Source organism: Ceratotherium simum, chromosome 9, assembly GCF_057802395.1.
Source record: "Ceratotherium simum simum isolate JZ-2026a chromosome 9, ASM5780239v1, whole genome shotgun sequence".
Classification (NCBI taxonomy): domain Eukaryota; kingdom Metazoa; phylum Chordata; class Mammalia; order Perissodactyla; family Rhinocerotidae; genus Ceratotherium; species Ceratotherium simum.
The window spans coordinates 83,466,218-83,490,604 of NC_141908.1; the positions used below are offsets into that span (position 1 = coordinate 83,466,218).

At 39.0% G+C, this 24,387-nt stretch overlaps 1 protein-coding gene across 4 annotated transcripts in view; it reads left to right on the forward strand.

Annotated features, from left to right (window-relative positions):
- The first annotated feature begins 9,026 nt into the window (after positions 1–9,026).
- Positions 9,027–24,387, forward strand: part of PTH2R (parathyroid hormone 2 receptor) — a 53,820-nt gene continuing 38,459 nt past the window's right edge. Inside the window, exons 1-2 of one of the 4 annotated variants that reach the window (XM_004426854.3) lie at positions 9,027–9,148; positions 23,668–23,765. In XM_004426854.3, coding sequence (XP_004426911.2) covers positions 9,071–9,148; positions 23,668–23,765 — 176 coding nt within the window. In that variant the 5' untranslated portion in view covers positions 9,027–9,070. Of the gene's footprint in view, positions 9,149–21,966; positions 22,048–22,071; positions 22,199–22,735; positions 23,139–23,667; positions 23,766–24,387 lie in introns of those variants that run through there. The other 3 variants (XM_087435735.1, XM_087435736.1, XM_087435737.1) reach the window with 3 other exon arrangements.

A 24,387-nucleotide genomic window follows, 5' to 3' on the forward strand; every position in this document is an offset into this window, starting at 1 on the left:
CAAAAAAAAAAAAAAGGATAATGGGAATGTTTGTGTTTTGTTTGTTTCTCAGCTGGACTCTGATGGCACCATTACCATAGAGGAGCAGGTCGTCCTTGTGCTGAGAGCTAAGGTGCAGTGTGAACTCAACATCACAGCTCAGCTCCAGGAAGGAGGTAAAGACGCTAAGAATATTGTGTCCCCTTTATGTGGCCCCCCTGCCCCCATTCTCATCAAGACTGCAAGTTTCCCTTGCATTTAGTATTAGGGGATTCTCGTCAGTCCTTCCATGCTTCCATGTGGAGGGGTGTGTACAGAAGACGGCTCTTCTCATCTCTTTAACCCACTGGCTCTTCCCTTCCTGTGAAGGGGATGCAGGATTGTGAGTTTGTGAACAGCAACTGGGCCTGTGCACCTGAGCCTCTCCTCAGGCCTCTTTGGGCCTGCCTGCCCGCAGAGAGCGCGCACACTGGTCTACCCTTGAGCACGCACACTGGTTTACCCTTGACCGAGCAGCAAGCTCGGGGGCAGGCTCTGTCCTGTGGGTGTTGCCTGCACTTGGAGGTCGCATGTAAAATTCAGAGGAGCAGATTCACGACCCCACTTTTACATACCTAAGCCACGTTCGCCAAAAAGCTTTATTCTTAATAAAATGATCATTTTATCTACCTCTGCCTGACTCCTTATGTAATTTCTCAATTAGTTCCAAATTCAAGTGGGAAACTACAAAAACAAAACTACAGGCCAGCTGGTGGTGGTGGTGGTGCCCTCTGACACCTGCACCGCGGCAGCTGCTCGGGGGCCGCGGCCCGTGCCCGGGGCCTGCTGGTTGCTCACAGTTCTCATCAGGACCCTAGAGTAAAGTTATTTATTGGATTTCTTTGGCGTAATGGGGAAAGTAGAGTATTTTATATAGGAAAATGCCTTTTGAATATATTCAAGGAAATTTTTTTAAAAAGTGCTATTTACTGCGCTGCCTAAATTCCCAACACTCTGAAAGCAGCAGATAATGCCCTTAAAGCTGTGCCACATGATAAAATATGTAGTCTGATATCTGCTTCCTTCTAGGCTCCAAATATTAAAAAAAAAATTTCATGATTGATTTCTCACTTGGTTATGATCAGAGAATGTGGTCTTCGTGATGCTAATTTTTGTTGAGACTAATGGCTTATATTGTGGTCAGTTTTGATGAATATTCCATGTGGTCTGCAAAGGAAGGTGTATTCTCCCGTTTCTGGGTACAGTGTTTTACAGTGTCCACAAGATTAAGCTTATTGACTGTATGTTCATGTATTCTAAATTCATAATGATTTCTCATCTGCTCAACCCATTCTTTCCTGGGGTGTGTGTCTTAAAATCTCCCATAATGGTGAATGATGGTGATGATGGTGAATTTTTTGCTTCATATATTTTGAAAATATGTTACTGAGTATATACAAGTTTAGAAATGTTATATTTCCTGGTGAATTAAACCTTTTATCGGTATGAAGCAGACCTTTTTATCTCTAGTATATTTTTCCTTTGTTAAATATTTAATAATGTATGTAATATAAAATTGTTATATTAAAAATAACAGCATTTAGTAAACAACATTAGTTTCATTCTCCCTTGGTTGGTATTTGCCTTGCATATCTTTCTCATGCTTTAAAAATTTTTTCAATTGTGGTAAAATACACATAACATTAAATTTACCATCTTAAACATTTTTAAATGTACAGTTTAGTGGTATTGTGTCTTCACATTGTTGTGCAAACAATTGCCAGAAATTTTTCTTCTTGCAAAATTAACACTCTGTGTTTGTTAAACAACAACTCCTCACCTTTTCTCATTCTTTTATTAAACTTTTCTGTATACCTATGTTTTGGGAGTATCTTTTATAAATAAGACACATGTGGGCCGGCCCTGTGGCTTGGTGGTTAAGTGCGCGCGCTGCGATGCTGGTGGCCCGGGTTCGGATCCCGGGTGCGCATCGAGGCACCACTTCTCCGTTCATCCTGAGGCCGGGTCCCACATACAGCAACTAGAAGGATGTGCAGCTACGACACACAACTATCCACTGGGGCTTTGGGGGGAAAAAATAAAATAAATAAAATCTTTAAAATAAATAAAATCTTTAAAAAAAAATAAGACACATGTGACTTTTTCTTGTTATCTGTTCTGATAATCTTTGTCTATTAATGAAAGAGATTAGCCGAATTACGTTAACTGTGATTATTAATGCACAACATTTGAATGTAATTCTGCCATCTCATTAGGGCTTTCTCCTTCACCAGATCTTCCCATGTGTCCCTTCCACTCCCCACCCCGACCTTCTTTTGAATTGATTTAGAATTTTTTTCTTATTTCATCCTCCCTCCTCCTACTAGTTTGGAAGATAATATATTATATTTAATTCTTTTAGTGATAACCTAGAAATTTTTCATATATATTTAATTTAAGAAAGCTTAAAGTTAATCAATAACTTCCTCCTCCCAAATAATATATGCAGTTTGGAATACTTTAATTGCTCCCAAGTTATGTGCTATTGTCATACAGGATTTTAGTTTTACCTTAATTGTATGTTATTAATTTTTCTTTTCCCCAAAATAAATCTTTTTTAAAGGATTTGTTTACATTAGAAACTGCTTGTAGTGAACTCTCAGTTTTTGTTTGTCTGAAAAGCTCTTTAATTCAGTCTCAGTCTTCAAAGGTTTTTTTTCTGGACATATGATCTTTGGTTGAGAATTATTTACTTTTAGCACCTGAAGATGTTATTTTATTTCCCCCCCTAGCTTCTGTTGTTATTGCTGATGAATCAGTTCTCAGTCTGTGGTGATTAGTGCTTTCTCCCTGGCTCTAGAGCGTCTCCTCAACTCTGATGTCCTGCAGTTTCACTCTGTATCTAGGTTTGGGTTCATTTGATTTCCGGAGTCTGAGAATCTGTGTCTTTATTCAGTGGTGGGAATGTTTTGCTATTTTTTCTTTGAAAATTTGGTTCTCCCCCATCCTCCTGCTCTCTCCTTTTGGAACTTTAAGTCCACCAATGTGGGACCTTCTCACACTACTCTTTGTGTCTTCATGTCTTGTATGTTTTCCTTTTCTTTGTTTCTCTACTAATGTTTTGGTAATTTCTTCAAATATATTTTCCAAAATGCTGATTCTTTGTTTAGCTTTGTCTAATGGCTGTTTAATCCATCCATTAAGTTAATTTTGATTATTCTATTTTTTTTTTTTTTGTGAGGAAGGTCAGCCCTGAGCTAACATCTATTGCCAATCCTCCTCCTTTTTTTTTTTTCCCCCAAAGCCCCAGTAGATAGTTGTATATCATAGGTGCATATCCTTCTAGTTGCTGTATGTGGGACACCACCTCAGCATAGCCGGAGAAGTGGTACGTCGGTGCGCGCCCGGGATCCGAACCTGGACCGCCAGTAGCGGCGCGTGCACACTTTAACCGCTAAGCCACGGGGCTGGCCCTTATTCTATTTTTCATTTTCTGAAATCTTTGTATTCAATTTTGATATTCGTGTATCTTCAATATCCTTTCAATCTCTTTTTCTTTTCTTTTTTTTTTTTGTGAGGAAGATCAGCCCTGAGCTAACATCTGTCACCAATCTTCCTCTTTTTTGCTGAGGAAGACTGGCCCTGGGCTAACATCTGTGCCCATCTTCCTCCACTTTATATGGGATGCCACCACAGCATGGCTTGACAAGTAGTGCGTTGGTGCGTGCCTGGGATCCAAACCCTGGGCCACCGCAGTGGAATGTGCGCACTTAACCACTACACCACGGGGCCGGCCCCTCTTCTTTTTTTTTCTTAAACCTATTTTATATTCTGCAATTTATAATTCTAATATCCATGGACTTTGCTTGTCAATGCTGACTACCACATGTGGTGGCTTATTTCCTGTGTGCCTAATGATTTATGATAAAGAACTTGTGAGGTCCTCATTTAAAGTGCATTCCTCCAGAGCAAATTTATGTTTGCTTCTGCAAGATGCCTAGAGGAGCTATTGACCTAAGTCCACTTTAAACTAAATTCAGACCACACATGAATGTGAGCTTGTGGTTAGAAATTTTCAGAGAATTTTTTTCTTCGCTGTTTCCTACTCCAACCCTAAATGGAGCCAAGAGTAGAACAAGGCAACCTCTTTCTGAAGAATGGTTTTATTTCTTGTTCATTCTCTAATGGGGTCATCTTTTGGGGATCCTGACCTTATACAGGGGTTTCATTCTAATTTCCCAACATTCTCAGGCCTTAGGCTCATCTTTTGTTACCTGAACACCATCAAAACCAAGCTCTAAGCCAGCAGGTCAGTAGACCCCTTCATGGTGAGCCCCCAATGCAGCGCTTGCTGGCCCTGTGGGATAATTTCTGGCCCCAGATTTATTCCTTTAATTTATAACCAGCTAAGCCATGTTTTAAGAAAGAAAATTTTTGCATTAATCCAGCCCTTGTAGGCTTCTTGACCTAGGAAGGAGTTCTCTGAATGGTTGGACTAATAGTGTCAGAAACGGGGGTCACTCCCGCTGCCTCTAGAGAACACTGAGCGAGCAGCATCACCATCAGGGAATTTACAAGGATTGTTGTCTGTGAGGGCCGAATGGACAGTTTTCTGTGAGGTCTCATGAAACTCTAAGCTCGAAGATGTGTCAGAGATGATCTAGTCCAACATTATCATCTTCAGTGTCCCTTTAACAGTTCAACAAATGTTATTCTGTGCCCACAGTGTGTTGCTTCTGTAGTAAACACTGAAAAAAATGAATCTGTCCTTGCCCTGTGGAGATGATGACATAGTAGGGGAGGTAGCCACTTTTCAGATGGTGTGTAAATTTAACAACAAAGGAATCACAGCTGTGGAGCCACTGAAAAAGCATCATAATTCATCAGGGAAGGACTAGAGGAGGCTTCCTGGAGGAATAATGATCTCATCCTAAAATTAAAGAAATGGGAATTAGACGTGTAGAAGAGGAAGTAGCAAGGCCTTCCAGGCACAGCGAACAGGAAGGGCAAAGGCAAGCCAGTGTGAATAGCCAGTCACACAGCAAACGAGCTCCCCATAGATGGGGTAAATGGTCTAGTGTAACCTTGTGGAACATCTAAAATTTGTGAAGATGTGAATCAGGGGGAACAAGTGGATGAAAAATATTAAAAGAGAAAAGACACTTCTTTGAGATCTTTCTCTGTACAAATAGGATAGAATTAAATCTGGTCAAACTTTGTTCTACCATTCCATGAAAATGTCTAATTATATGTAAATTGGCTAAAAATTTCTTCACTTTATAAGTGTAAAAGACTGGAATGACATTTTTAATTCACTAGCTAATTTAAGAACTTTTTCTTTCCAAATTCTCCTAAAATTGAGAGATGCATATCAAAATATTTAGGAGCGAGCTGTTATGCTGTCTGCAATTTACTTTAAAATACCACAGTAAAAATAAATTAGATGAAATAAACATGGTAAAATAGTAATAGCTGTCAGTTTTTGATGATGGATATATAATATTCTATGTTTATTTCTGAAAAAAATTTTATAATAGAAAGGAAATAAAATTTTTCCTAATGACTGTGAAAAAAGAAAAGGAAGTGTGCATGCAAATACCTGGTTATGAAACTGTTCAAGTGTTTAAAACAAAAACCAATATATGATTGGTCCCGGCTCCACTTCCCAAATGTGTAGTCATGTGTTACGGGCAGCTGTAGGACTGAAAAGAGACAACGTTAGATTCTCCATATTGCAGATTGTCCTGTAAATATTGTGGTTGACAAGCTTCACTAATAATTAGTTTGTCCTGGCTCACATAGAAGATTGCAGGGAATGTAATTAATGGTGCTAATTTATAAAGGGAGATTGGTGAGTCATTAGGCAATTAATTAGTTTGTTGCTGTATAATGAAAGTATTTACTCACATAGAATGAGAAATGATGATCAAAGATGTTAATTAAGATCTATTATCTGTGGAGGTCCTAGCTTCCCTAATCTTTTCAACCTTTTGTGAATATTTATCCTTCTCTTTGTCAAAGAACCACCAGAGAGATGATCATGATCTACAGAAACATCATTTTGGGGGAGTATTGCTTTTCTGAGTTTTGGGGGTATGCCTGTGTGTGTACATGTGGGGGGTGGTATCTTGCAGGAAACTAGAAAACTGTCCCTTTTAGAGCATGAGGAAAAAAATCAGCAGAGTTTTCTGCATAGCAGTTTAAAAACTATGTAATTATAGAGTACACTGGTCATTGGATTTTGGACTTGTGTGAAGATCTTATTCCATCATGTAACTAACTCTTGCCAGGAAATCTCACACGACATTGCAGCCTGCATTTTAGAGGGACAACTAGTTACAGGAACACAAGAATGTGTGTCGAGGTCCAATTTATGTAGATGGCACAACTGATATCTAGCCAAGGATTGGACCGTCCAGATGAATAAGGGTGGGTGACTGTTAAAGACTACGTGAGCGGGTGGGAAGCCACATGGAGTGGTATCAACGTGGGAGGAGTGTCGAGGGCAAAGCTGATGAGAGGTTGACTCTTACACTGTGTAAACAAGAAGGAACACAGACAAACACAGGGCAGGTAATGGTGGAAAGAGGCCGGTGCGGCTGTGCACCGGAAGCAGAAGCCAGTGTGATGAGTTCCTGGGTCGCTCGTGATATGTAAAGTGCAGGCTTTTATGAGCAAAGTGAGGCTGTTTCCAAGATGTTCTCTTCTCTGGGGAGTGTGGGCGAGGAAAGACATTTTCCTTTCTTATGGCTTCAGCAGTGTGCAAAGCAAATGGAGTATGTGCTCCTAGTGGTATGGTGACACTAAGGAGTTAACTTCAGGTTCTGGCTGAATTCTTTTATGTAGAGAGCAGTCTTTGTGTGAGGTTCTGTTATGCTGATTATTCGAAACTGATCAGATCACTTGGCATCATGAACATTAGCTAGAACAGAAATCCTCAGCGTTACCTTAGTGTAATTGGTGACTAAAAATTGAGAGAGCTATAATGGATAGTACTTGTGGGGGCAGAATAGTGGCCCCCCAGAGACATCCATGCCCTGTTATCTGGTATTATCCTGTGTATGTTATGTTACATGGCAAAGGGGCATTGCAGATGGAATTAAGGTTATGGACCTTAAAATAGGGTGAATTATTCTGGATTATCTGGATGAGCCCAGTGTAATCACAGGGACACTTAGAAGTGGAAGAGAAAGACAGAGAGTGAGTCTGAGAAATGGAGAGTGGGGGAGACTCGAAATGTGATGATTCAACCTGCCTTGCTGACTTTGAAGACGGAGGAAAGGGGCCACCGGCTGAGGGATGCAAGTGGCTTCTAGACGTTGGGAATGGCCCTCAGCTGACAACCAGCAAGGAAGCGGGGACCTCAGTCCTACAAGTGCAAGGAGCTGAATTCTGCCAGCAACTGGAATGAGCAAGGAAGCTGCTTCTCCCCCAGGTCCTCAGCAAGCAATGCAGCCAGCCCAGCCCTTGCTTTCTGTCTTGTGGTCTATGAGCAGAGATCCAGCCGAGGTCACTGGGCTTCTGATCTACCGAAATAATGAGATAATAAATTTGGGTTATTTGAAGCCACTAAGTTTGTGGTAATTTTTTGGGTAACAACAATAGAAAACGAATACAGCACTCATTAAAAGTAGTCTCTTTTTGGGAATTTGGGGTATGACCTGGCTGATATGCTCTCTTCTTGGAAGTTCAATACACAACTCGTGGAGAGGAATCTTGGAGAACAGAGTATTGACATTGACTGAGTGTTTGTTAAGCCCCTATCAGGCATCGGGTGCTGTTTCAAGAACGTGGCTAATGTGTGAAACAAAAGAGAAGAAACTCCCCGCTCTCAGGGTTTAGGAAAGCGATAATAAAATAACACTTAATACTGGAAGGTGATGAGAGCTCAGGTGAAAAATACTGCAGGAAAGGGGACAGGGAGTGTTTTGGGGTGCACTGTTAAATGGGGAAACTTTACTCAGAATTGACATTTGAGTAGAAATCTGTAGGAGATGAGGGAATAGGCCTTGGGGCTATCTAGGGGAATGGCGTGGAAGTCAGGGAAGAGCAAGAAGGACCTTAGCAGGAGCTGAGGTCAGGGGGATAAGCCAGGGGAGAGAGCAGACCCTGTAGGGCCTTCAGACCTCGTAAAGACATGGCCTTTGCTCAGAGTGAGATGGGAAGTCTTGGGAGGACTTGGGCTATTGTGAAGAGTAAATGAAAGGATAGCAGGAATGGACTCAGGAAGGCCAGTGGCAGCTGCTGCATTAATGCAGGCTGGAGATGAGGCGGCCTGGACCGTGTGGTGCAGCGGAGGCTGTGAGAAGCGGCAGGGTCTGGATGCGTCTCCAGGAGAGTAGAGCTTATGAGAATGTTCTTTGAGACGAGTATCAGACTCAAAGAAATTATTAAAATTATTGGTAAAAAGGTAAACCCCAATCTTGGAGCTTACCCATGAAGCTCAATCTGTTTCATGCGTCATATTTTTTTAACAGTAATTTAAAAAAATCTAGGGTAAAAAATGTAGCTACAAGTATGATAGTTGGGGGAGTTTTACTACAGACGTTGTTCACAATGAATTTCAATTTTCTTGTATATTAATTGCTATAACTGCTATAACATATATATAGGAATCACTAAAATATTTTTAATTTATGCAAATCAAATGTTCCTATTAGTGGGCCCTTGATGAGGCTAGGAAGATGAATTCTGGGATATTTGCATCATATTTACCCCATTCTATTTTCCCAAACTACCAATTTGTTTTACATTTTGCCACCGGCAGTGACCTGAAATTTTGTATTTTGAATGCATTTTCTCTCTGGTTCCAACTGCATTTTTGTTTATTTCCTTTTTAATTTTTTTCCTTATCAGAGGGAAATTGTTTTCCAGAATGGGATGGACTCATATGTTGGCCCAGAGGAACAGTGGGGAAAATCTCGGCTGTCCCATGCCCTCCTTATATTTATGACTTCAATCATAAAGGTATTGAATTTTTCTGAAATGATTAATTTGGAACTTTTTATTTTTGTAATGGACTCTAAGTGACCTGAGCAATCTCAGTGTTTTTCTTCATGTCTTTACAGGAGTTGCTTTCCGACACTGTAACCCCAATGGAACATGGGATTTTATGCACAGTTTAAATAAAACATGGGCTAATTATTCAGACTGCCTTCGCTTTCTGCAGCCAGATACCAGCATAGGAAAGGTAACGGTATTTTTGTATTTGCGAACCCCTAAGGGAAAGCAGAATAATGTTTTTATGCAATTCTTGATTGTCAATCATGGTATATAAAAAGCCTCTTATTCTATGACACAAAGAGCATAAAAGATAAGAGCAAGGTTGGGATCTTTTCGGATGCCTTAAGGCAAGGTCTAGGACCTGAAGCATTCTGGTATTTTCTTTAGGTTAGTTACTTGGTTGAGATATATTCATATGTACTTATAAATAGGCATATGTGTGTGTATTATTACACACACATAATACATTACATTGTGTTATGCTATATTATATTATGTATAAAAATCCAAGTAGGTAATCAGCAATAGGGTTCATGGTTTCCTCTTGTTGGCTATGAATGGCCACCTCTCAGCTCGCTCTGCATTCCTGGAGCAGCTTTGTATTTGGAGATGTATGTTCCGTCTCATCAGATTTTCCAGTAGGTGACTCGTTGGTATGTGAAAGATTAGCTAAAGCGGAGCCAGGGTGTCGTTCAGGGCTTCCAGACGAGCCCTTAATTGAACATGAGTCCATCAGAACCAGAGATCAAGAGGTGGGCAGTGACACAGCTCACTGGCGGCAGAGTCCACAGGAAAATCCTGCTCCCCAGATTTCTCGTCAGTGCTGTTTGCAGCATAGAAATCCTATGTAAACTTTGAAAACTTCTAGACAGTTACTTTTAAGTTATACGAGGTGCTTTAAAAGTCATGCTTAAATTCATATCACTCAGACCTCGTGAGTCAAATGTAAGATGACGTATGCATGTGATGAGTAAATTGATATGAATGGTAAATTGATGTGTAAATGGTTTTTATGAGGACCCTGAGAGTGTCATTATAGATAAACTCTCCCACCCTTAGACATTTTTCTTTGGCTTGATGATTTTTTTTTTGGGAGGAGGGGGTGTGAGCAGTAGGGGGAGAATGATGAGTTGAGTATTTCTTTGATTTTGCATTAATTTCAGAACTTCTTTTCTTAACTTTCTTCTTTTCTAACACAAAGCACTACCACCTTAATGAGCTTGTTAGTAAGTGGCTGAAAGACCTTCAGTTTTGAATTTCATCGTTGACAAGCTTCTTAGATAAAATCAGTCAGTGTGAGGAGATTGTTACGTGCTCTACGATGGAACTGAGGCCAATATTGAGTTAATTAAAGTTCTTTAAAATAATTTAGATTTCATTAACAGAAATAAGCATTCACAACATTTAGTGTACTCTGTGGTGAATTTTTTGTACATTAAATGATGACAAATGCAAGCCTTTCACAGCTTTTAAATGGCCATTAAATTAAATCACAGTTTTATTTACACTGAGCTCTAATCTTATAACTGTTCTTTGTGATTACTGTGTGTTCCAAGAATCACAAAAGCTAAGGATCATAATATTCCCAAGATCTGTACTATTTAATATAAAAATGACTTAAAAGTTAACTGAAAAATTTGAAAAATTTTGTTAGCATAATTTTATCTCCTTAATTAAAAATATAAAAAGTGTTTTCTATTGTTTATAACCCTTAAGCAATAATTTGAGAAAACTTAAGAAAACTAAATATCCTTTAGTAAGAAAACTGGATGTCTCCTGAAGTTTTGATACACTGTAGGGCAAAATGATATTACATATTTATGAGATATTAATTATTAATTAATTATTAATTAATAATGAGAGTTTTTGTATAAGGAAGAAAAAGTAAAAAAAATAATGTGCATTTACAATAAATGCCACATCTTATTTGGGAAATAAGACGAAGATTTTTAAACATCTATTATTTTTTTCTTTAAATAATTTCCGTATCATTGGTCTGACAAACTGAGATAATAAATTTTAATAAAAAGAAGGGAAGGAACTCTTATGATAGGCCATGAGGTTATTAAATTCTTTAGAGTAGGATAGTTAAAACAGTAGCATGGCGTAGAAATTACCATATAATATATCTCATGTCTAAAGGCTATATGAATTTTTAGAAAGCAATTTAGCAATATATTTTAAAAAACCTCAAAGGGGTCATATCCTTCGATCTTATAATTTTACTTCTAAGATTCAAGCATAAGGATTTGGAGTGGGGGAACTGAATGGGAAAAAAATTCATTGAAACATTAATTATTATAGTGAATAGTCCAAAGAATTTAAATTTCCAATGCAAAGCTCATATATATATATATATATATATATTTTGTAAAGAGTTTGTGGCCTTGTGAAATTCTTTTCTTATACAGTTAACTGATAAAAAATCAGGTAATGAACATATATAAATTGGGAATGCAGGTGCTCAAAACAATAGGAAATGATGCCTAATAGAATGAAAAGAAATACATGGCACACAGTGTTTCTTTCTGTTTGGTAGGAAATCAGGAGATTTTTCTTCTCCTCCCTTTTTTATTTTCCACATTATCCAAATATTTTCTCTAAAAAGTTTTAATATTTTATTAACAGAAAATAATATGTAGTAAATGTTTAAAAAAAAGGAAGAAGAGGCAAAGTCTTCTGCTTCCAGTTAGGATGTAGGAAGTTGTGACAATGAGAATAAGTTGAGTAAGATGCAAAATCAATAATTCGTAAAAACCCACCAGTGAGCTGAGGATGCCAAGAAATCTAAATGATCCTAATTCTGGAGGTGGGCAAGCCCTTTCTAAAAGAGAAGAGACCCGTGCATTCATCCCGGGTCTGCAGCAGAAGAGGAGCAGTCAGGCTGTAGAAGGGGATAGAAAGAAAAGAGCCCAACTCTTTAACCAACTGTTAACAGACAAGGGCTGGCTGGCATCAGGGCTCAGGATTCCAGGGAGGGAGCCTGAGTCTCTGTGAGCTGTCAACCACCAGCCGATTCTTTCCCCTGGGGCCTCACTGAGTGCTTGGAGGCATGCCAGAGGCTGGGGGCAAGTGGGCTAAGAGAAATTCTCCAAGACGTGCATAGGGCTCTCACACGGTGAAAGGCAGCAGTTAGCTAGAGGCGTGGGGCAGAACAGAAGAGCTGAGAGACATCTTTGGAGGCACGTGGCCTCACTGAGGGCGTGACTGCTGCAGCCTGCAGGTCAGGAGGAGGGCAGGAAATCCCCGAGGTGCACGGGTCTCACTGAGTGAAAGGCAGCAGCCTGAGGAAACAGGGCTGAGAAAGGTCTTCCCTAGGCACGAGGGACCTTCATCTAAAGTAAGGCAGTGGCTAGCTGAGGCCTGGGGCGGGGAGTCGGGGTGGAATGAAGGCTCCTAAGATACAGAAAGCCCAGGGCAGAGCCTGAGAGCAAAGTGAAATCCTCACCAACTCAGAAAGCTGATGGATGGTTCAGAAAGCAGAAAGAGTCCTGTGGCTTGAAAAACTGTCAGATGGACTAAAACCCATATAATGGCCACTAGAGGTGCTCGAAGTCTGCTGAAGGAAAAGTCTTGATTCTGCTCTCAAATCCTAAGACCAGGATAAAAGGAATCTTAAAAAACAAAAACTACAACAAAGCACAACCCCAGTTTAACAACAGAGTAATCCAGCCTCCCCACCCAAGAAGCCTGGAAGAGGAAGAAGATTGCCCTCTCCAGGATGTTACTACATCAGTCCCTACTATTCTTTTACCTACAATGCCTGGAATGTAATAAAAATTACAAGGCAAAATTACAGTTACCCAAAATCTAGATTAAAAATAAGAGCAGAGGGGCCAGCCTGGTGGCATAGTGGTTAAGTTTGCATGCTCTGCTTCAGCGGCCCGGGGTTCATGGTTCAGATCCTGGGTGCAGACCTACTCACCGCTTGTCAAGCCATGCTGAGGCAGTGTCCCATGTAGAAGAGCCACAACTCTACAACTATGATACACAACTCTGTACTGGGGCTTTGGGAAGAAAAAAGGAAAAAAAAGAGGAAGATTGGCAGCAGATGTTAGTGTAGGGCCAATCTTCTTAAAAACAACAACAACAACAAAAAATGTTAGGATTATTTGTAAAAAAGAAAAAAAAAAAGTAAGAGCAGAAAAAACAGATATTCCAGATATTGGAATTTGCAGATGAGGACTTAATAATAACTATTATCAATATATTAGATGATTTAGTGAAAAAGGTGCATAAAACAGATGGGAAAGTCAGCAGAGAAATGAAAATTAAAAAAAGAATAACCAAGCAGAAATTCTAGAATTGAAATATTCAGTTCAAAAATGAAGAATTCATTTGATATTCTCAGCATCAGACTGGACACAGCATGATAAAGGATCAGTGAACTTGAAGAGAGAGCAATAGAAATTATTCAACTGAAGCATTAGGAGAAAAAATAGATTAAAAAACCTGAACCATCTGAGACAATATGTGGTCTAACATGTGAAATTAGAGGTAAAGAGAGAGAGAGAAGGGGCTGGCCCCATGGCTTAGCAGTTAAGTGTGCGCACTCCACTACTGGTGGCCTGGGTTCGGATCCCGGGCATGCACGGACGCACTGCTTGTCCGGCCATGCTGAGGCCGCATCCCACATACAGCAACTAGAAGGATGTGCAACTATGACATACAACTATCTACTGGGGCCTTGGGGAGAAAAAGGGAAAGAAGGAGGAAGACTGGCAATAGATGTTAGCTCAGGGCCAGTCTTCCTCAGCAGAAAGAGGAGGATTGGCATGGATGTTAGCTCAGGGCTGATTTTCCTCAAAAAAAAAAAAAAAAAAACAGAGAGAATGGAACAAAATAAATATTTGAGGAGACAATGGCCAAGAATTTTCTAAAATGGGTGAAATAAGTCAATCCACAGGTCCCAGAAATTCAGCAAACCCTGGATAAATAAAAAGAGAACCATATCTACACACATCATAGTCAAACTGCTGTAAATCAAAGTAAAAAGAACATCTTAAAGCAGTGAGAGAAAAGGGCGCATTATGTTCAGGGGAGCAACAACAAAAAGCTGGCTGTCTTTTAGTCAGAAACAGTGGAGGCCAGAATACAGTGGAATGACATCTTTAAAATGAGAATCTGCATTAAGATAAAGGCAAAATAGTGATATTTTTCAGACAGAAAAAATCTGAGAGATTTAATCTTCATCAGACCTTCAGTATAAGAAATTCTCAAAAAAATTCTCTAGACAAAAGAGAAACATGCCAGATGGAAGCACAGATTGGCAGGAAGGAATGAGGAGTACCAGAATAGGTATATATGTGGGTAAAAATGACAGACTGAAAAACAAATCTGTATATCTATTCTTATTTATTGCTATATTTATACCTATCTTTATATCTATATCTATATCTAAAATCTAGTTAATTTAAAAGTCTATTGACTGCTTAAAGTAAACATAATATCCTCTTATTAGGGTTTATAAATTATGTAGAAGAAAATCTAAAAGGGACAAAGGCGAGGGGAGAAAAATTGAGTTTATGATTATAAAGTTCTTATATGGTTTGTGAAATAGTTCAATATTATTTAAATATAGGCTCTGATAAGTTCAGGATGCATAATCAAGTCTGTGTACTTAACTGCTAAAAAATAACACAAGTGAAATACTAAGAAATACTTGATTGATCCCCTCCCCTAATAAGAGGTAAAAAAGTAGGTACAGAAGAACAAAGAAAAGATAGGACACATAGAATGCAAATACCAATATGTTAGATTTAAACCTGCTCATAGCAATGATTGTATTCAACATAAATGGACTAAACATTTCACTTAAAAGGCAGAGATTGTCAGAATGGCTAGTAAAAATATGACTCAATTATATGCTGTCTTCAAGAAATGTACTCTAACTATAAAGAAGCGGAAAAATGTAAAGATAACAGATATGTAGACATTAAAAGGGTGGAAAAAGGTATATTATGTGCATACTATAAGTATAAGAAAGTTGGGGTGCCTAAGTAGACTTCAGGACGAGTATTACCAAGGTGGAGGGACATTTCAAAATGATAAAAGAATCAATTTACCAAGAAGAAATAACAATCCTAAATATGCGTACATTTAGGAGATTCAAATTACACTACGTAAAAATTGTCAGAACCAAAGGGAGACATAGCCAAATCCCACATAGCCAAATTGGAATTTTTTAAATGCCATTCTTTTAATAATTGCTAAAACAATTGGACAAAAACTTCCATAGGATATCTTTAAAAAAATTTGATTAAAATGACATTTATAGAATACAATACCCAATAACTACAAAATTCACATTCTTTTAAAGTACACACCAAAGGTTCATCAAGATAGAACATATGCTGGGCTGTGAAACAAGTCTCAATAAATCTCAAGATTAAAATCATACAGAGTATATTATCTGACCACAAAAGAATTAATTGAAAATCAATTAAAATAAAATATGTAGACAATACACAAATGGTTGGAAATTATATGATCCATGGCAAAAATTTAAACTTAATAAATATGAAAGCTCAATGTGTAAAAAATTGTGGGAGAAGCTAAAGCAGAGCTTAGAGGGAGATTTGTAGCTTTTAGTGCCTCCTCATAAGAGAAGAAAGGTGAAAATTCAACGATCCAAGTTTCCACATTAAGCTACATAATGAAGTACCTAGAGCAACCACCAAGAGCAATATACAGAAAGACACATCAAATGGAATTCAACAAAATGTCCAAGTAAGTCACAAGATGGCAGGAAAAATAAAGCAGAGAAATGAAAAATAGAACAACAGAAAATGAAAAATAAAATGATGGACTTAGCCTTAATGTATCAATATTATGTTAAAAAGAAATGGTCTAAATATACCAATGAACAGAGATTGAAAGAGTCTATTAAAAACATGACCTAACTGGATGCTGTCTATGAAGTTTGAAACTCATTTCAGATATAATGATATACCTAGGTCACAGACATACCATGGAATACCATTCAGCAATACAAAAAGAACAAATTTGATATGTACAACAGCTCAAATGGATCTTGAGGTCATTACTCTGCATGAAAAAAGCCAATCTCAAAAGCTGACATACTGTGTGATTCCATTTATATAACATTTATGAAATGACAAAATTATAGAGATAGAAAGCAGATTAATGGTTGCCAGATGTGAGGGATGATGGGGAGGAGGAGGGTAGGTGTGACTGTAAGGGACAGCATGAGGGAGATCTTAGTGGTGATGGAATAGTTCTGGATCTCGATTGCAGTGGTGGTTACAAAAATTTACATATGTGACAAAATGACATGGAACTATAAACAGACACATTGCACCAATGTCCAATTCCTGGTTTTGGTATTTTAGTATAATTATCTAGGATGTAACCATTGGAGGATACTGGTGAAGGGTACATGGGACCTCTCTTAGTATCTTTTCCACTTCTTGTGAATCTATAGTTATTTTATTTATTTATTTATTTATTTATTTATTTATTTTTTAATGCTCTCCACAAGGAAGTCACTTCAAATTTATTTATTTATTTATTTTTTTATTGTGAAATTTTTGTTGTACATTTTTGTTTATCAGTCACCATATAAGTGCATCCTTCCACCCCTTGTGCCCACCCCCTACCCCCCTAGCCCCTGGTAACCACCAAACATTTCTATCTGTCTGTGTGTTGTTTTATTTTCCACATATGAGTGCAATCATGCACTGTTTGTCTTTCTCTTTCTGGCTTATTTCACTTAACATAATACCCTCCAGGTCCATCCATGTTGTTGCAAATGGGATGATTTTGTCTTTCTTTATGGCTGAGTAGTATTTCATGGTATATATATACTACATCTTCTTTATCCAATCATCAGTCGAGGGACACATGGGTTGCTTCTATGTCTTGGCTATAGTGAATAATGCTGCAGTGAACACAGGGGTGCATAAGCCTCTTTGGATTGTTGATTTCAGGTTCATTGGGTAGATACCCAGTAGTGGGATAGCTGGATCATAAGGTTTTTCTATTTTTAATTTTTTGAGGAATCTCCATACTGTTTTCCATAGAGGTTGCACCAGTTTGCATTGCCACCAGCAGTGGATTAGGGTTCCCATTCCTCCACAGCCTCTCCAGCATTTATTGCTTTTTGTCTTGGTGATTATAGCCATTCTAATGGGTGTAAGGTGATATCTAGTGTGGTTTTGAGTTGCATTTCCCTGATGACTAGTGGTGTTGAGCATCTTTTCTTGTGTCTATTGGCCATCTGTATATCTTCTTTGGAGAAGTGTCTGTTCATTTCCTCTGCCCATTTTTTGATTGGGTTGTTTGTTTTTTGTTATTCAGTTGTCTGAGTTCTTTATATATTATGGAGATTAATTGCTTGTCAGATATATGGTTTGCCAATATTTTTTCCCAGCTGATGGGTTCCCTATTCATTTTGATCCTGGTTTCATTTGCCTTGCAGAAGCTCTTTAATCTGATGAAATCCCACTTGTTTATTTTTTCTTTTGTTTCCCTTGTCTGAGTAGAAATGGAATTCAAGAAGATCCCTTTATGGCTGATGGTGAGTAGTGTACTACCTATATTTTCCTCCAGGGTTTTATAGTTTCAGGTCTCACCTTCAGATCTTTGATCCATTTTGAGTTAATTTTTGTGTATGGCAAAAGATGGTGGTCTTCTTTCATTCTTTTGCAAGTGGCTGTCCAGTTTTCCCAGCACCATTTGTTGAAGAGACTTTCCTTTCTCCACTGTATGCCCTTAGCTCCTTTGTCAAAGATTAGCTGCCCATAGATATGAGGTTTTATTTCTGGACTTTGAATTCTGTTCCATTGATCTGTGTGTCTGTTTTTGGACCAGTACCATGCTGTTTTAGTTACTAGGGATTGTGATACCTCCAGCCTTGTTCTTCTTTTTCAGGATTGCTTTAGCTATTTGGGGTCTTTTATTGCCCCATATGAATGCTAGTATTCTTTATTCTATTTCTGTGAAGAATGTCCTTGGGATTCTGATTGGGATTGGATTGAATCTGTAGATTGCTTTAGGTAATATAGACATTTTAACTATGTTTATTCTTCCAATCGAAGTGCATGGAATATTTTTCCATTTCTTTATGTCATCATTGATTTCACTCAATAATGTCTTATAGTTTTCATTTTATAGGTATTTCACTTCCTTGGGTAAATTTACTCCTAGATATTTTATTCTTTTTGTTGCAATTGTAAATGGGATTGTCTTCTTGAGTTCTCTTTCTGTTAGTTCGTCGTTGGTATATAGAAATGCAACTGATTTCTGTAAGTTGATTTTGTACCCTGCCACTTGGCTGTAGTTGTTGATTATTTCTAATAGTTTTCCAATGGATTCTTTAGGGTTTTCTATATATAAGATCATGTCATCTGGAAACAGCGAGAGTTTCACTTCTTCGTTACCTATTTGGATTCCTTTTTCTTGCCTAATTTCTCTGGCCAGAACCTCCAGTACTGTGTTGAATAAGAGTGGCGAGAGTGGGCACCCTTGTCTTGTTCCTGTTTTCAGAGGGATGGCTTTCAGTTTTTCCCCATTGAATATGATGTTGGCTGTGGGTTTGTTGTATATGGCCTTTATTATGTTAAGGTACTTTCCTTCTATACCCATTTTGTTGAGAGTTTTTATCATAAATGGATGTTGGATCTTGTCAAAAGTCTTCTCTGCATCTATTGAGATGATCATATGGTTTTTATTCCTCGTTTTGTTAATGTGGTGTATCACATTGATTTGCGGATGATGAATCATCCCTATGTCTCTGGTATAAATCCCACTTGAGCCTGGTGTGTGATCTTTTTAATGTATTGCTGTATTCGGTTTGCCAACATTTTGTTGAGGATTTTTGCATCTATGTTCATCAGGGATATTGGTCTGTAGTTTTCCTTCTTAGTATTGTCTTTGCCTGGCTTTGGTATCAGGGTGATGTTGGCCTCATAGAATGTGTTGGGAAGTGTTCCATCTTCCTCTATTTTTTGGAATAGTTTGAGAAATATAGGTATTAAGTCTTCTTTGAATGTTTGGTAAAATTCTCCAGAGAAGCCATCTGGTCCTGGATTTTCTTTTTTGGGAGGTTTTTGATTACTGTTTCAATCTCTTGTGATTGGTCTATTGAGATTCTCTATTTCTTCTTCATTCATTTTTGGGAGGTTGTATGAGTCTAGGAATTTATCCATTTCTTCTAGATTATCCAATTTGTTGGCATATAGTTTTTCATAGTATTCTCTTATAATCTTTTGTATTTCTGTGGTATCTGTGGTAACTTCTCCTTTTTCACTTCTAATTTTATTTATTTAAGCCTTCTCTCTTTTTTTCTTGGTGAGTCTGGCTAAGGGTTTGTCAATTTTGTTTATCTTTTCAAAGAAACAGCTCTTAATTTCATTGATCCTTTCTACTGTTTTTTAAATTTCAATTTCATTTATTTCTGCTCTGATTTTTATTCTTTCCCTCCTTCTGCTGACTTTAGGCTTTGTTTGTTTTTCTTTTTCTAGTTCTCTTAGACGTAGTGTGAGGTTGCTTATTTGGGCTTTTTCTAGTTTGTTAAGATGGGCCTGTATTGCTATGAGTTTGCCTCTCAGGACCCCTTTTGCTGCATCCCATATGAGTTGGTACGGTGTATTTTCATTTTCATTTATCTCTAGATATGCTTTGATTTCTCCTTTAATTTAATCAATGATCCATTGGTAGTTTATTAGCATGTTGTTGAGTCTCCACAGCTTTGTCACTTTCCCGGTTTTTTCCTTGTAGTTGATTTCTAACTTTATGGCATTATGGTCTGAAAAGATGCTTGTTATGATTTCAATCTTCTTAAATTTATATAAGCATGCCTTGTTTCCCAACATATGGTCTATTCTTGAGAATGTTCCATGTGCACTTAAGAAGAATGTGTAATCTGCTGTGTTTGGATGGAGTGCTCTGTATAGGTCTATTAAGTCCATCTCATCTAGTTTTTCATTTAGGTCCATTATTTCCTTTTTTATTTTCTGTCTGGATGATCTGTCCATTAATGAGAGTGGGGTGTTAAGATCCCTACTATTATTGTGTTGTTGTTAATATCTCCTTTTAGGTTTGTTAATAGTTGCTTTATGTACCTTGGTGCTCCTGTATTGGGTGCATATATGTTTAAAAGTGATATGTCTTCTTGGTGGAGTGTCCGTTTTATCATTATATATTGCCCCTCTTTTTCTCTCATTACTTGTTTTATCTTGAAGTCAACTTTGTCTGATATAAGTATGGCAACACCTGCTTTCTTTTGTTTGCCATTAGCTTGGAGTATGGTCTTCCATCCTTTCACTCTGAGCCTGTGTTTGTCTTGAGAGCTGAGATGTGTTTCCTGGAGGCAGCATATTGTTGGGTCTTGTTTTTTAATCCATCCCACCACTCTGTGTCTTTTGATTGGTGAGTTCAGTCCATTTACATTTAGGGTAATTGTTGACATATGAGGGCTTGTTGTTGTTATTTTATCACTCTTTTTCCCGTTCTTTTGCATTTCTTTTGTTTCTTGTCCCATGTGTTTCAGACTACCAATGCAGTTTGGTAGTTCTGTATGGGGGTTCTCTTAGTTTTCTCTTTCTTTATCGTGTATGATTTTGTTCTGATTATTTGGTTAGTGGTTACCATGAGGTTTGTATAAAAAATCTCGTGGAAGTGATAGTCCATTTTTTGATGGCCTCTCATTCCCTTAGACTCAGTGGATTCGATCCCTTTCCTCTTCCCTTTCTATGTTATTGTTGTCACATCTTATTCCTTCTTGTGTTGTGAGCTTGTGTTTAACATGATGAGGTTATATTTATGTTTTGTATTTACCTTCCCTTGATCTTTGGTTTAATAATTAAGTATTTGCTAATCTATTTTGATAGAGGACTGCAATCTTTCTGGTTTTGTCTACCTATTTTCCTCCTCGTTCAAAACTTTGAATCCCCTTTCTCTTTTTTTCCTCAGGGATGAGGGCCTTCTTGAGCACTTCTTGTAGTGGGGGTCTTGTGGCAATGAACTCCCATAGGTTTTGTTTATCTGGGATGGTTATTATTTCTCTGTCATATCTGAAGGATATTTTTGCTGGATAGAGTATTCTTGGCTGAAAGTTTTTGTCCTTCAGAATTTTGAATATATTGTTCCACTCTCTCCTAGCCTGTAAAGTTTCTGTCGAGAAATCGGCTGAAAGCCTGATAGGAAATCCTTTGTATGTGATTTTTTTTTGTCTAGCTGCCCTTAATATTTTTTCTTTGGCATTGACTTTTGCCAGCTTTACTACTATATGCCTTGGAGAGGGTCTTTTTGTGTTGATATATTTAGGAAATCTATTTATTTCATTCACTGGTATTTCCAGCTCCTTCCCCAGGTTTGGGAAGTTCTCAGATATTATTTCTTTGGACAAGTTCTCTGCTCCTTTTTCCCTCTCTTCTCCCTCTGGAATATCTATAATCCTTATGTTGGATTTCCTAATTGAGTCGGATATTTCTCGGAGAGTTTCTTCATTTCTTTTTAGTCTTAGTTCTCTTTTCTCCTCCATCTGGAGCACTTCTGCATTGCTGTCCTCAATATTGCTAATTCTTTCCTCCATACTGTCAGCTCTGGTGCTTAAGGCTTCCAGATTTGTCTTCATCTCCTCTATTGTGTTTTTCATCTCTAAGATTTCTGATTGTTTTTTTTTTATAGTTTCAATGTCTTTTGTGAAGAAACTCCTGATTTCACTGAATTGTCTGTCTGTGTTTTCTTGTATTTCATTAAGCTTTTTTATGATGGCTATTTTGAATTCTCTGTTGTTAAGGTTATACATTTCTGTGCTTTCTGAGTTGACTTCTGGGTGCTTGTCATTTTCCTTTTGGTCTGGAGATTTAAGATATTTTTGCATGGTGCCTGTCGGTGTTGGCTTACCTTTCCTCATAGTGAAAATATATGGTCGCAGTTTCCTCTTTCTGCCGCTGGGTGGGGGTCAAGGGCTGTGTATTCTGGCCTGCCTCAATCTGTGGTCACTCTTGTCAGCCCCTGGTTGATCTGTGGTGTGGCTGAGTGGAGGCTGCTCAGGGGGAAGCATGGAAACAGCTGGGGCTGGAGCGCAGCTAGGCCGAAGCAGCTGGTGCTTGGGTGCAGGTGGGTTGAAGCAGCTGCAGCTAAAGTGCTGCTGGGCCAAAGAAGCAGGAACTAGAGTGTGCTGGGCTGAAGAAGCTGGAACTGGAGTGCACCCGGCCAAAGAAGCTGGAACTGGAGTGCGCTGGAACAAAGAAGGGGAAGCTGGAGTGCGGTGGGCCAAAGTCGCTGGCACCAAGTCAGCTGGAGCCTGAGCACAGGCCAGGCTGAAGCAGCTGGAGCTGGGGGGAGGGGGGTGGTAAAGCTGAAAGAGCTGGGGCCGTGGCACGGTGGAGCTGGGGAATCTGGGGCTGTGGCTTGGTCCAGCTGGAGCAGCTGGGGCTGTGGCGTGGTGGGGACTAAGCTGCCCCTGCCTCTGGTGCGGGGGTGCAGGCTCACCCCACTGCTGGTCTGGTGGGGCACCTGGGGGCCGCTGCCTCTGGGGACGGGGCTGAGCTGAAGCAGCGGCTGTGCTGAAGCACCAGTCTGGTGGGCCGGGGTGGGGGAGGGACGCTTACTTTCACCTCCCTGATCTCAGAGGTTTCTTGCCTCACTGTCGCTCTCTGCTCTCCTGACGGGCTAACTTGTTGAAACTAGCCTCACAACAGTTCCGCTCCCTCTGTAGGGGGATCCCCTCGGGCTGGCTGTGAGGGGCCTTTGAGAGCGCCGTTTTTCATGCAGCGAGCCGCCCCTCCCCCTCCTCCGAGAGCCCCATGGTCTCAGTCTCTGGGTCGCAGTCCTTGGGGAAGGAAGGGAGCTCCTCTTACCTCCTTACACTTCCTCTGGGGATTCCAGCACCTCAGTCCTTGAGTGTATGGCTGCCTGGGTGCCTCAGACGTCCCCTGTGTTGTGTGAATAGCTTCTGTTGGAGTATGAATGTCCTTTTTGTTGTGTCTTAGAGGGGGAGAGTTCAGTGTGGGAAGCTCACTCTGCCATGATGCTGAGTCACTTCCAATCTATAGTTATTTTAAAATAAAAAAGTTGAAGAGGAATGAACCATTGATTTATGCAACAGTATCAGTGAATATCAAAACCAGTATTTTGACCAAGAGTGCATACTGTGTGATTCTAAGAAGTCCGAGAACAGTCGAGAAGCATGTGCAGTGCATGAGCAGGTAGAGCTGTCTGGTGACACACTGCAGGAGCAGTCACCTGGGTGTGGGTGGTTTTTGACCAGCAAGCTCAGTTTGTCAAAACATGTCAAACTGCTCATTTTAAGTCTGTGCGTTTTATTTCATGCGAACTACAGCTCAATAAGAAAGTTAAAGAAAATTGGAACAATTCCAAAAATGACATTTTTTTACCAGTTTCCTCTTAAAATAGTCCTGTAACCTATGTTTTACTTACTCCAAATATCATGTTAGATATACAATTCCAATTGGTTAAAATGAGCAGTGCACAAATATACGGAGTAAATATTGCAGCCTTTAGTTTGGCCTCACACAACAAAAGATGCCAAATATTGTTATTGCATCTTTAACCTTGACCTGAATTTAGGAAATAAAGGAAGGCCAGAAAATAATCTGTATTGTATGAATGTGATAACACATCACCTGTCTCTAGACAGGTAAAAGCTTGGTTTTAAGTTTATCTACATCAGATGATCTGTTCCAACTGCATTTCTGATGTGCTCTCTCCCTTCAGAGAGAGTTCTTCGAGCGCCTCCGTGTCATGTACACCGTTGGATACTCCGTCTCCTTCGGCTCCCTGGCTGTGGCTGTGCTCATCATCGGCTACTTCAGGTAAGCCTGTCCACTCACTTTCTCCATGAAGGGACAGGGCTGTTTCCGATCCATAGAAGACACAGAGGTCTCACAATCTGTGACCCCAAGTAGTTTTCCCAAATGCAAGTTTTTGAGTTTGGTCTGGTGTTATCATATTATTTGACTTTGACAATTTATTTTTCATGAGAAATTCAGAGGTTTTTTTCGTTTGTTTAAAAACTTAAAGCATTGAAGCGCTAGGACACCATTAAGCCAGTAGGTCTGCACTGCAGTGTATTTTGTTTGCGAAGTGATGCAGAGTAGAGCTGAATGAGTTGCAAAGATTTTCATTCATGATGTGAAGACTTATTTCATTTTTCTCAATGATTTTATGGCCATTGGACAGAAATTCATTTTAAATAATCTCCCAAATTATCTGATATCATATGTAAAGAAATACTATTTATTGCTTTTGTTGTGGTTTATTTTTTATCCACTTAAACTTTTATCCAATTCAATTCCACTTAATCTAAGTCAACATAAAATTTTAGATACCAATATGGAGACAAAACAGTGAACAACGTTTATTTATACTCTGATGCTTGCAGCTGGTTTGTGATGCAAAGAGCTGGGAAGCCAGTTCACGGTCTGAGAAGTGCTG